Raw genomic sequence first — 13,114 nt, 5'->3', positions numbered from 1 at the left:
GCCAGGCCTGCACTGCAGCTGACTTTAGTTCCTGCTTGTTCTTGGGGCGTTTATGTGTGTGTGAGAGAGTGTATGTATATATGTGTGTGTGCGTGTCACTTGCATGTCTGTCAATGTATTAGTCATTCAGTAACAGGTGTAATAGAGCAGTGATTGAGCTGCAGTGACCGGGTGTCGCCACTAGAAGGAGACCTTGTGCTAGAGGAGAAGGATGGAATTAGAGAAGTGAGATACTAGAGGGGAAAAAGAAAAAGTGACATGTGAGAGAGAGAGAGATGCACGTGAGAGAGGCGCAGAATAGTGCAGTCAGGGCTTTATGTGGCCCCACCCTAGTCTTATGCAGCTGTTCTCAGGGGTGGCGGGGAGGGGGATTGTGTTGTAATGCGGTTCTTCTCTTTAATTAATAGATTGATTTTTGCTCGATTTTGAATGTTTCGTTTTCCAAAGTCATTGTTTCTTTTTCTCCTTCTTTCTTTATCTCTCCCTCTCGCTCTCCTTCCCTCCCTCGCTGTCAGGTAATACAGTGTGTCAGACTGCTGACTCTGGAAATACTCAGAAGTGCAACAGGGAGGGAGGGAGGGGGGATAAAAGAAGGAGGGAGCAGGGAAGGGAGGAGGGAGCAGAGGGAACTGGATTGAGCCAGATTTCATAGTCCTCGAGAAAAACAGCTTGGGGGGGGGGGGGTGAAGCAGAGGGGGAACAGAAACAAACTGAGGAAAAGAGAGACGGAAGAGTGCAGTGTGTTCTGTTTTGCACAGCCTGTCCCAGTAATAGAGACAGACACACAGATAGTGAGAGAGACGGTGAGAAACACGCAGACGCACACGCAGAGACACTAACAGAGACGCAGACACATTAGTCACAGAGGGAGACACTATAGACACACACACCAACAGACCGAGAGATAACACACACACACGGAGGGTCAGATGCACACAATTTACACAGATGCACACACAGTCACAGACGCACACTGACTCACACACAGGCCATGTGCCGCTGCAGGAGTAAACACATGTCTCGGATTACATGTACAAACACTCTCCTTCCTCTCTGTCCCTTAAAAACAAAATCACTCTCCCTCCTTCCCCTTCCCCCCTTCTCCCTTCAAATTTCCAATATGTAATCTCTTTTCTTCTCTGTTTTGTGACTCTGTTTTGTGGCTCCTGTATTGGTAAACCTATCAGTTCGTCTCTCGCTCCCTCCGTGTGTGTCCCTGTCTGTGTCTGTCTCAGTGTGTATGTTTTGTTTGTATGTGTGTCAGTGTGGTGTTGCGTTGCGTCTCGGTGTCTCGGACACATTCCACAGATTCTCAGGAGTTCTCCGGGGGTAAAGCAGCGCTGTGTCTCTCGCACAACACAAAAACATGAATATCAATAACGCAGCATTCAAACGACAACTTTCATATCAACACAACAAATGTGTCCACTTGAGTTACGCAACTTGAGTTTTTTCTTCAGTTTAAGGGTGCTGCACAAGGTACATCAGCACACTCACATAACACCACAACACTGACTGTCTTAACAGTCTGTCTGACTGACTAGCTGATTGACTGACACACGGACTGACTGACTGATACACTGACTTACTAACTGACACACTGACTTACTACCTATTTGCCTTATTACCTTATTCTACCTATTTAAATGGCAGCACAGGTATGCGGTTACATATTAACTGTCTTAATTTCCCATCAGATATGTTATTTTCTTGTACTTTGATAAAGAGAGTCTGAGAGCGTTACGGGGCTGTCTCTCTCAGGACCAGGCCTGTGTCTCTCCGGACGAGGAGTCCCTGCTGTGCTGTGTTATCAGGGCCTATCAGTGTGTGTTCAGTGTTAGTGAATAGGTGAATGAGTCTATCAGTGTGATAAGAGCAGTGCTGACACAGGGATACTGTCCGCTGGAGTTTAACCCTTATAGAGCAGCGCTGACTACACCCCCACACTCTCCCTCTCCCTCTCTATCTCTCACTCCCTTTCTCTCCCAGTTCCATCTCTCTCCCTTGTTCCCTCTGTCTCTGCGACACACTGACACAACGATACACACACGGACATGGACTCACACACATACCACACTGGCATTCACACTGTTTAACACATTTATACACACACTGTATAACACACACACACACACACTATAACACACTGACATTCACCGTATAACACACAGATATTCACAACTTAAACACACTGTATAACACACTGCCGTTCACCGTTTCACTTACACACACTAACATTTACACTCTTTGCCACACTTATGCACAGACACACACAATCTGTATAACACTTATACACCCTGGCACACTGTATAACACAAACACACTGTATAACACACTGCCGTTCACCGTTTCACTTACACACACTAACATTTACACTCTTTGCCACACTTATGCACAGACACACACAATCTGTATAACACTTATACACCCTGGCACACTGTATAACACAAACACACAGTATAACACACTTATACGCCCTGACACCTGCACGCTGACATGCATTGTACATCTCTCTACCAATTGTCTGTCTGCCTGCGTGTCTGGGGGCAGAAATATGTACAGGAAGTGATTGAGAGATTTTACACTCGAATAAATGTGTAGAGAGAGGGAGAAAGGGGGGAGGGGAGGTTTGAGAGGGGTAAGGACCGAGAGAGGGAGGGAGAAAGGGAGGGGAGAGGGGAGGTCCTATTAGCGATATAACTGGAGGCTGATGGATAGGACTGACAGTTCTCCCACGAACAGCCCACAGCAGCGGTCTGTGCGAGTGAAACGGATACAATCGCAGCTTTCGGTCCGGTTCGGCTCGGCTCGGCTCGGCTCGGCTCGGCTCGGCTCGACTCGACTCGGCTAGCCTTCGTTTCCGGACGGAGGGGGACCGAATGCAACCCTCGCCGGAGTATCTGCGCCGTCCGACGCTGGTCTGTCACGACAGAGCCGCTGTGCATCTCGATAACCCGAACAACAGGAGCATTCAAAACTGAACAATGGGGCCGGCGACAGCACAGGACTGACGTGTGTGTGTGTGTGTGTGTGTGTGTGTGTGTGTGTGTGTGTGTGTGTGTGTGTGTGTGTGTTTTCCATCCTATTTGAATGAAGCATAATCTAAAATCGCAAGCACTGCCTCCTCAAACCTCCCGTCTCTGAGTGCCGGGGAACAGACACAGACACCGGCTGCTAAAGGTTGAAGGTTGCCGGCCACGGAGGGGGGTGGGGGGGAGAGACTAAATGCAAGCATACATATATAAATATATAAATATATATATTTGAAACAGACTCATTTATGAAAGCGCAGTCTGTCGCGATCTTGCGCAATCAGGGGAGCGCTGGTCACCCTCCTTGGCGACACACATCCATATAGTTCTTTTCTGGACGTTAAATCTGTTATTTTATTATATTGTTATCATTTTGTATGAGTGGTACATGTTCAAACCACGCTTCTCTGATTGTAAACTGTGCGATGAGCTTCATACTCGGGGGAGAAAGCGATATTACTCGTGTGGACCCGCAGGCACATTAATAATCATATTAATAACCCGACGCACGGACGCCTCTCTATTTTTAGCAGAGGATCCATTTGTGTGCGTGTGTTTTATTATAGTTCAAGCACTAGCCGACGCACGTTTTCGGATGATTGTTTATTATTATTGGTTTGTATTATTGTAAGTAATTGGATACAAATTAACTCGTGCCGTTACAAATTGGTTACAAGAAAAAAGAAATCGAATAACACGGGTGGTTGGCTTTAACGCCTGGGTGGCTTGTTAATGTATAGTCTAAATAATTACATCGATAAAACACGCCATTTCCCCCTACAACACTACTATATATCAAGAAACACATCCTACATCTTTTATCATCGATAACGTTGGTGCTATACTTTTTTTTATATATAGTTTGTATTATTATATTGCATTTGATAGAAAAGCATAGATTTTGTGTGTGTGTGTGTCTGTGGGGGGCGACACCTAAATTGTCAGAGCATCAATCAAAAGCCCAGCCGGGCGACATGACGGACGGTCCTCGCCAGCGGGCCGGAGCGGCGGCGGCGGCCGGGGATGCTGCGTCCGAGCCCGGGCAGGAGTCCCAGGGAGGCGGCGGCGGCGTGGCTCTGAAGAAGGAGATCGGCCTGGTCAGCGCCTGCGGGATCATCGTGGGTGAGTGACCTGTCGCGATCAGGGGACATTGTGTGCGGATGCAAACTCGGATGTACCTGCCGTAGTGCTGGCTGTCGCAGTCGATACAGTGCTGTCCTTTATTTGCGGCACTTTCCTGTGCTTTGTGCAGGCTGGGGCAGGTGTAACAGTGGCAGCGGCGCCGGTGGAGTTTAACCCCGGCAGTGTGTCAAGAGACTGGGGGGCAGTGTGTCGCCGGTGTATACTCACGTAGCAGCATCATTTTGCGCAATTTCTCCAGCAAAATGATCCTGTCTTTATTCTGCTCATGCAATAAAGGAGATGCTTTAAAGCGGCTATACTGGTCCTCCCCGCCTCCCCGCTCCGTTATCTCGGTAATGAGGATGAACTTTCGACCCCCTGCCGCGCCGTGGAGATTAGACTAACCCAGCTCCGCCATTATTATAACACACTGCCGCACGGTGCATGTGCACTTATTCATGTTGTCCGTGTGTGTGCGTGTTAACTCACTGACCCGACCCCACGTCCCGTGTGAGCGCGTCAGTGCGCCAGTGTGGCGGCGGTGCTGGGGCGCACATGCTTCCTGTCAGCTGGCCGCCGCTTCCTGGTTTTGAAGGCCGGGGTGAGCAGCCCTGCTGTGAGGAAGTGCTTAGACTGGGAGATAACCAGAGAGAGAGTGGGGGGAAAGCTTGTGGGGGTGGACAGAGACGTCAATGTGCTGATGCGGGAAGGAGGGAGGGAAAGAGATTTCATGTACAGTTTATCAGTGTGTTTACATTCCCCCCCCCCACCCCAACCCCGGCTCGCTCTCGGTGCAGTGTTAATGTGCTGTGGTGTCCAGTCAGACTGTTTGAACCCCCTTCTCTCTCTCCTTCCCTCTCTCTCTCTCTCTCTCAGGGAACATCATTGGCTCCGGTATCTTCGTGAGTCCGAAGGGGGTGCTGGAGAACGCGGGCTCGGTGGGCCTGGCGCTGATGGTGTGGGTGGTGACCGGGCTCATCACGGCGGTGGGCGCGCTGTGCTACGCAGAGCTGGGCGTCACCATCCCCAAATCGGGGGGAGACTACTCCTACGTCAAGGACATCTTCGGAGGACTGGCCGGGTGAGAGAGAGACAGAGACACACTGACTGACACACTGATTGACTGACTGATACATTGACTGACTGACTGACACTCCGACTTGTAGAATCACTAACTACCGACTGGTACACAGATAGTATGTTAATACAGAAAGATAAAGTGACTCTTTGTCAGGGGCGGACTGGGACCAAAAATCAGCCCAGGTATTGTGCACCCAAACCACAAACAGCCACACACGACGCACTGGCCTCCTCCTGCCTCGCTCACAGCCACCGCTAATTACACACAGGGGGTGATGTCACAAACCTGGGAGTAGACAACAGAGTTCCTCAACTTTTAATCTGACCTTTGAGAAATAGTCCTTCTCCTTTTTTGACTAGCACTTTAAGGTAAATATGAGAAGTACAACTGGAGATACAACTCCCCACTATAGGTGTGCCTCTGTTGCCTTGCATTATCCTCAGATAGTTGCTTTCTATTTCATTGTAATTATTGTTTTTTTTTGTTCAAATCCTGGTCTGATAATCTAATAGAAATGATACATTAATTGTCCAAATTGTTCTCTGAAGGCTGTGATTTTATTTTACCCATTGTGGGAGATTACTTTGCTACCAGACAATGCAGTGTAACACGTAGACACAAAGGCCAAGGCTATTAGTAACTAACAATCTGGGAAATGCACTATCCCACGAGTACAAGTTATCTGTCTTATCTCTCTCTGCAACAATGCATATATAGAACAAGCAAACAATGAAATCAGCTGCCAATGGTCTGAATTAAATCAAATCTGCTTGTGAAAAGCATTTATTAACAGAATATAAATCAGGTGTTGCAGTTAAACCACTGTTTAATTAACATTGGCGACCCAATATAATTACAAAGTACAAAAAAGTTAGATGAATACGAACCCCACATAATAAAATACACAATTGTTACATCTGTCATGTATTTCTCCCAGAATCCCCATCGCCTAATTAGCCTGCTGTTACTGTATGAGCCTATTTCATACTTTATACACAAAATCATAGAAACAATCAATAAGATGTTTGTTGGATAACGGTAATCAAATAATCGAGCCCTGAGAATAATGCCTGCGGTCCTTTTATAGGTCAAGACCTTGAGACGGAACAAAGAAAAAGTCCATATATGGAATTAATGGATCCAATGAATATTCATTAAGCACTGATTAATTTGCGTCTCGAGCATATTATATAAACTGCTGAATAATCGGAGCCCTTCGTTAGACCCATGCAGGAAAATTCCCCCCCACCCCCCCCATGTCCGTGACCTTGTGCGCGACTCGCAGAAACAACAGGAGGATTTGTTATCATGTTTGTCCATGCATGTTTATCAAGGCGAGGAAAGTAAATGTTTTGTCTGCGTCAGGCTTCTCACAACACGGAGAGAGAGGCAGAAAACGCACAGATCCTGTTTCAGCCCGATGTAATTATTTTGTTCAATACAGCTGCTCAATACTGGAAATTCTCACAATAGATAAATAAGAATATGCTTCTACTGCCCAGCTCGTTAAGATAAGGTCGCTAAAGCGCTGGGCTTTTGGCAGCTGGCACTAATTAGTCTAGTCAGTATCTCTCACCCAGACACACTGGCACAATGACACACATATACAGACGCACTGGTGCACACACCTAGGCACACCCAGATACACTGACGCACATATATACACACACACTGACACACACCCTCTGACACCGACAGACAGACAGTGTGAGTGTGCTCTGGTGTCCAGGCAGTCCAGGTGTCTGTATGAACCCTCTCTCTCTCTGTGTCAGGTTCCTGCGACTGTGGATCGCTGTGCTGGTGATCTACCCCACCAACCAGGCGGTCATCGCCCTCACCTTCTCCAACTACGTCCTGCAGCCCCTCTTCCCCACCTGCTTCGCGCCGGAGACCGGGCTGCGCCTGCTGGCCGCCGTCTGTCTGCGTGAGTGAGAGAGAGAGAGAGAGCGAGAGAGGGAGGGAAGGGGTTTAATACTGATACACTGACTGGACACTACAGCACAGTAACGCTTGGACAGAGAGAGAGAGAGAGAGAGAGAGAGAGAGAGAGGAGATAGATGGAGGGAAACCAATTTCACACTCGCAGGCCAAATACCACGAGAGCGGGAGGGAGGTGTGAAGACCGTGTGGAGACAGAGACTCCCTGTGTCTCTCCATCTGTACTGTCCTGACACTTCCCTCCCTCTCCTCCTCCTCCTCTCTCGGCATAGAGGTCAGCGAGGCGCTATAGTGTCCAGTCAGTCCAGTCATGTGTCTGTATAACCCCGGCCTCCTCCCCAGTCTCGGCCTCTCCATTTCTGCTTTATTTTATTCAAATTCAAATTGGCTTTATTGGCATGTGATTGTTATACTGTGTACGTCTCTCTCTCTCTCTCTCTCTCTCTTTCACACACACTCTCAAAAACAATCATTTTATTGCCAGGCAGATTAGCCCAGATTCTTAGCCAATGCTATTTTCTGATTGGCTGCTGGATAGATGTTCCAAGGTGAACGAGGTCATTGAGTGCCACTGTTCTGTTGCTGGGAGGCATGTCTTTTTTCTGTCCCCCCCCCTTCCACGATTGGCTGAGCAGCATGTCAGGTCTATGCTTTGTTTTCATTGGCCTATTGTTGCTGGGCAGGCTGGAGAAACGGCAAAATCAGCAGTTTTTTTGTGTTTTGGTCGGTTGCCATAGAGAGATCCTGTTTTTCTGTGGAACAGAGAGAGAAACAGATTTATTGTTGTGTAATTATTATTATTGCAGCTTCACGGTTTGTGTTGATATTAATGGTTTGTCTATGTCTGTTAAACTATTGAGTGTTATTAACTCGACTAGACTGACTGAGCCCACTGTCTGACTGATGGCCTGGGAGGACAATAGACCCATGAGCTGCATGGCAGGCAGGTGTGAAAAGGAGGGAATGAGGAAGGGAGGGAGAGAGAGAGAGAGAGAGGGGGGGGGGATCGTGGGAACAGATCAGTGCCGCAGGGCTGAACTTGCAGCCAGACGCTCACGAGGGCCGAGACTTGGACTGAGACTGTTAACCCTCTCTCCCCGCCTCCCTCCCTTACTCTCTCTCTCTTTCTCTCTCTCCCTCTCTCCCAAATCCAAATTCAAATGGTGCTTTATTGGCATGACCGATCACAGTATAGCTAAAGCAGATAGATGTACTACCTCTCTCTCTCTCGGCGCTGTGTTACTGTCGCATCCAGTCTCCCTCAGTGTGTGCATTAACCCTCTCCCCCCCCCCCCGCAGTGCTGCTGACCTGGGTGAACTGCGCCAGTGTGCGCTGGGCCACACGCGTGCAGGACGTGTTCACGGCAGGGAAGCTGCTCGCCCTCGCCCTCATCATCATCATGGGCATCGTGCAGATCTGCAAAGGTACTGACGCCCTGAAACACTGAGGTTCCGACACCCTGACACCCAGACAGGCGGACACACTGACGCCCCGACACACTGACGAGCGGACATACCGACGCTTGGAAATGCTGACTCACTGACGCCCGGACATACAGATGCCTGGACACACTGACACGCTCACTGATGCCCGGACATACTGGCTCACTGACTGATGGATTTAAAGCACTTTTTCGTCTGTCTGTTTGTGTCTTTGTCTTTCTATCCCTTGGTCTGTCTCTTATTGTCTTCGTTTGGAGAGAGAGAGAGACAGAGAGATGGGGGGTGTCTTGTGTCTTGTGATTCCCTCGAGTTTCACATTATTACTGACTGACTGACCCCAGATTTGCTGACTCTCTCACTGATACCTCCCTCCCTCTGTATCTCTCTCTCCCTCCCTCTGTATCTCTCTCTTTCTCTCGACCATCTGTCCAGGGCAGTATTGCAGTGTTAACCCTGTCTGTGTGTGTGTTCAGGAGAGTACTACTGGCTGCAGCCAGCGCAGGCGTTCGAGTCGTTCGTGGAGCCGGACGTGGGGCTGATTGCTCTGGCCTTCCTGCAGGGCTCCTTCGCATACGGGGGCTGGAACTTCCTCAACTACGTCACGGAGGAACTGGTCGACCCCTACAGGTCAGCACGGCCGGCCAGGGCCCAACCTGGGGCCAACCTGGGGCCCACCACCCAGCTCACGCTCTCAGTACAGTGTACACAGTCTCTGTGTAGTGTAGAGCCGTGTTATAGAATCACTGTATTAACCTCCCCCTCTCTCTCTCCCCTCCCCCTCAGGAACCTCCCTCGGGCGATTTTCATCTCCATCCCGCTGGTGACCTTCGTGTACGTGTTTGCCAACGTGGCCTATGTCACGGCCATGAGCCCCCAGGAGCTACTGGCCTCCAACGCAGTCGCCGTGGTCAGTCTGTCCGCCAGTCTGTCTTTCCTCCACCTCTCTCTCTCTCTCTCTCTCTGTCTGTCTGTAGTGTGTATTAAACACCACTCTCTCTCTCTCAGACATTTGGTGAGAAGCTGCTGGGTGTGATGTCATGGATCATGCCCATCTCCGTGGCACTTTCCACCTTCGGAGGGGTCAACGGCTCCCTCTTCACCTCCTCCAGGTCAGCCTCCCCATCCCTCCCTCACTCCCCCTCTCTCTCTCTCTCCCTCTCTCTGTTTGTTTCAGAGTCCTGTTTATGTAGTATTGTGTCCACTAAATATTTCTCTCCCTCCCTCTCTCTCTCTCTCTCTCTTCCTCTCTCCCTCCCTTGCTCTTCCTTTCTCTCTCTCTCTGTCACAGGCTGTTCTTCGCGGGGGCGAGGGAGGGCCACCTGCCACGGCTACTGGCCATGATCCACATCAAGCGCTGCACCCCCATCCCCGCGCTGCTGTTCACGGTGAGACCCTACCGCCCCTGCGCGGCGACCAGCGCACCGGCTGGCCCGTTACGCACATGCGTGTGTCTGTACTAACCCCCCGTCTCGCCCCCCTGCAGTGCGTGTCCACCTTGCTCATGCTCTGCACCAGCGACATGTACACCCTCATCAACTACGTGGGCTTCATCAACTACCTGTTCTACGGCGTCACCGTCGCCGGGCAGATCGTTCTGCGCTGGAAACAGCCCGACATCGTCCGGCCGATCAAGGTGAGCCTCCGGGGGGAGATGCATGCGGCCCTCTGATTGGGCAGGGGGAGGGGAGCGCGCATCTCCCCTGCATTGCGGTCGTAGTCGATGTCTGAGCGCAGTTAGTGTGTCAGCGCTTCCCTTGTGTAGCTGTGCGTTATTAGATTAAATAAATCAGCACCAATATTTCATAAACCGTATTATTGATATCTCTCTCTCTTTCGCGCTCTCTCTCAGGTCAGCCTGGTGTTCCCCGTGGTGTACCTGCTGTTCTGGGCCTTCCTGCTGGTATTCAGCCTCTACTCGGAGCCGGTGGTGTGTGGCATCGGCCTGGCCATCATGCTCACAGGCGTGCCGGTCTACTTCCTGGGCGTGTACTGGCAGAACAAGCCCCAGTGCTTCGACAGGCTCGTCGGTACGGCAGCCCTTGTTGTTGTTGTTGTTGTTGTTGTTGTTGTAGCATTGGCTGTAGTAGTGAAATTGTAGTAGTCGTTGTAATTTACTCAATTCTCTCCCTTTCTCTCCCTCCCTCCATCTGTCTCTTCCTCTCCCACTCTCTCTCTCTTCCTCTCTCTCTCTCTCTCTCTCTCTCCCTCTCAGACAAGATGACGTACCTGGGACAGAAGTTCTGTGTGGTGGTGTACCCGGCAGAGGACGAGACGGGGGCGGCGAGCGAAGGAGCGGCCAGCGAGGGCGAGAAGGAGGAGAGGGCGCCCATCAACCCATCTCCCACGGGCGGGGAGGAGGCCCAGGGGGAGGGCAAGGGAAAGGCCGAGGGAGAGGAGGAGAAAGAGAAAGAGGCAGAATGCTGAATAGAGCAACAGACAGACTAACAGACAAGTTTAGGTTTTCCCAGTATAGGATTAGTCTTTGTTTTTTTTTTAAAGATCACTGCACACTCACTGCAGTACACACCCAGAATGACCGCTACACAACACTGACACTGACACTGCCACACAACCCCACACCGACGCTGCGAGACCGGAGGACACGGGACACTAACACTCCTCCCCAGCACTGCCCTGCTCTCCACTCAGTGTCTCTGACCACCCCCACACCCTACCTCAATCGCACACACACACACACACACACTTGTACACACTCACTCAACTGTGTACAACACACGCACACACACTCGCAGTGTCTCTGACCACCCTGCCCTATCTCACTCAAACACACACACAACCTGTACACCCCTCTCTATATGTCTGCACACTTTTAGAGAGGGTGTTAATACAGACACACTCACTGACTGGACACCCCAATTCTCAGCCTCTTGTCTATTCGATTAACTAAATTTAGTTCCATATTATTGTTAATTAACATTTGTATTTATTTTGTATTAATTTTGGTGCCCAGAATGTTGTAACGTAGAATCCTCCAATGACTAATTAACAAAAGACATGATTTATTTTATTTTCCTTTTTTTGTTTTCCTTTTTGTCCGAGTCATTTTTGTGTTAATTTCTGGATTGTATGCATTGATCAGAGTAATTGACTGGGTTGGGGTGGGGGGGGTCTATTTTTTAACGCCCGTAGCGGGTTTGGGTCCGTGATTAAGACTGGCTGCCGGGGGATGGATACGAGAGAAAGTAGTCCCGGCAGTAGTCGCTGTTTTTTTTTTTTTTTTGTATGCCTTAACTGTGTTTGAATTGTAGCCAGACATCACTGCTGCTGCTGCTCTTGTGAAACTCGATTTTTTTCAAATATTTTGTAACGGTTTCAATCATATAAAGATACATTCTACTGTTTTGTTTGTATATATGGGAACTGACTGCGTGTATGTGCGTCTGATGAATGTCTACACAATCTGAAGTGGCTCTCTGTATAGTTAACTGGTGCAGTAGTCTAGTGTCTTGATAGACGGACAGACAGACAGACAGACATGCACACTGTTCTGTCCGTTGTGTCACTCAATCAATATTCACAACTCCGCCTTCACGCTAGGGGGTGGGGGGGGGCACTGCGTTCTCTGAATGTCGTAGAATTCCGGAATGTGTTTTTTCCCAGTCTGAGTTCTGATTGTTCCTCTTTCAGTCCCGTACTGAGCACCCTGTCTGTGTTGTATATTTTGTAATTTGTTTTAAAGAAAAATAATGATTAAAAAAAGATATATAATCATTTATCTTTATATTGAAGTGATTTGTTTCAGTACACAATCTATAATCAATAGACAGACAGCTCCCCAGACTGCAGCCAGTGCTGTGTGGACTGTAGTATGGTATGGTATAGTATACTATAGTATGTGGCCCAGACTGGAGACAAAGCATTACAGTAATTAATTGACCTATAGTTTGCATTCAAGTTAAGTTCTGTGATGAAATGAGTGACAGTGTTGCCTGGGCTGCTCAGGGTTGAACTCCAGCATGCTCCACACATGGTCTCTCTCTCTCTCTCTTTCTACCCCTCTCCCTTCCTCTCTCCCTCTCTCTGCCCCCTCCCCCTCCACTCTCTCTCTCTCTCTCTCTCACTGTACAGATCAGTGTCGGCCTTCGTTACCATTCTCCCTGATTAACTTCAATCTCACCCCCTCTCTGTTTAAACAGGGATAAGCCGATTCTCCGTCAGCATGGCAACGGCAGCTGTGACATCATGCCCCCCCCACCCCCGACGGTTGCCATGGCGACCGGGTTCCGCGGTTCCGTTCTTCACAAGTGCTAGACGGACACCCAGACAGAAGTGTTAATATTAATAATGCAGTGAGAGAGAGTGAGACTGTGCCCCTCACAGCACAGCAGGGGTACTGCAGCTCACTGGAATAATACACAATTAAAAAATCTGCAGATACTTTGCACGTGACAGTACTTTTTTTTCACATTAAATGATTTAATTGTAATATTTGTATAGTGTGCTGGTGAGTCTCGGTAACACAACACAGAACGGCACA

General features: G+C 49.3%; 1 protein-coding gene across 1 annotated transcript; it reads left to right on the top strand.

Annotated features, from left to right (window-relative positions):
* The first annotated feature begins 2,719 nt into the window (after positions 1-2,719).
* slc7a8b (solute carrier family 7 member 8b) lies at positions 2,720-11,987 on the top strand. The gene is made up of 11 exons (XM_066722881.1): positions 2,720-4,154; positions 5,031-5,235; positions 7,008-7,159; positions 8,473-8,598; positions 9,090-9,243; positions 9,400-9,523; positions 9,622-9,725; positions 9,905-10,001; positions 10,100-10,249; positions 10,466-10,643; positions 10,829-11,987. Exons 1-11 carry the CDS (start codon positions 4,007-4,009, stop codon positions 11,038-11,040), a joined length of 1,650 nt encoding a protein of 549 aa, XP_066578978.1. The 5' UTR covers positions 2,720-4,006; the 3' UTR covers positions 11,041-11,987.
* The last annotated feature ends 1,127 nt before the right edge of the window (positions 11,988-13,114 follow it).

Source organism: Amia ocellicauda, chromosome 14 (assembly GCF_036373705.1).
Source record: "Amia ocellicauda isolate fAmiCal2 chromosome 14, fAmiCal2.hap1, whole genome shotgun sequence".
NCBI classification, from domain to species: Eukaryota; Metazoa; Chordata; class Actinopteri; order Amiiformes; family Amiidae; genus Amia; species Amia ocellicauda.
This window is presented reverse-complemented; position numbering and strand designations above follow the sequence as displayed.

Bases quoted from the DNA above. Each gene is read 5' to 3' on its own strand.
- slc7a8b (XM_066722881.1), top strand. From the start codon at position 4,007: ATGACGGACGGTCCTCGCCAGCGGGCCGGAGCGGCGGCGGCGGCCGGG. The intron at 5,236-7,007 runs GTGAGAGAGAGA...TCTCTGTGTCAG, and splicing joins ATCTTCGGAGGACTGGCCGG to GTTCCTGCGACTGTGGATCG. The intron at 10,644-10,828 runs GTACGGCAGCCC...TCTCCCTCTCAG, and splicing joins GTGCTTCGACAGGCTCGTCG to ACAAGATGACGTACCTGGGA.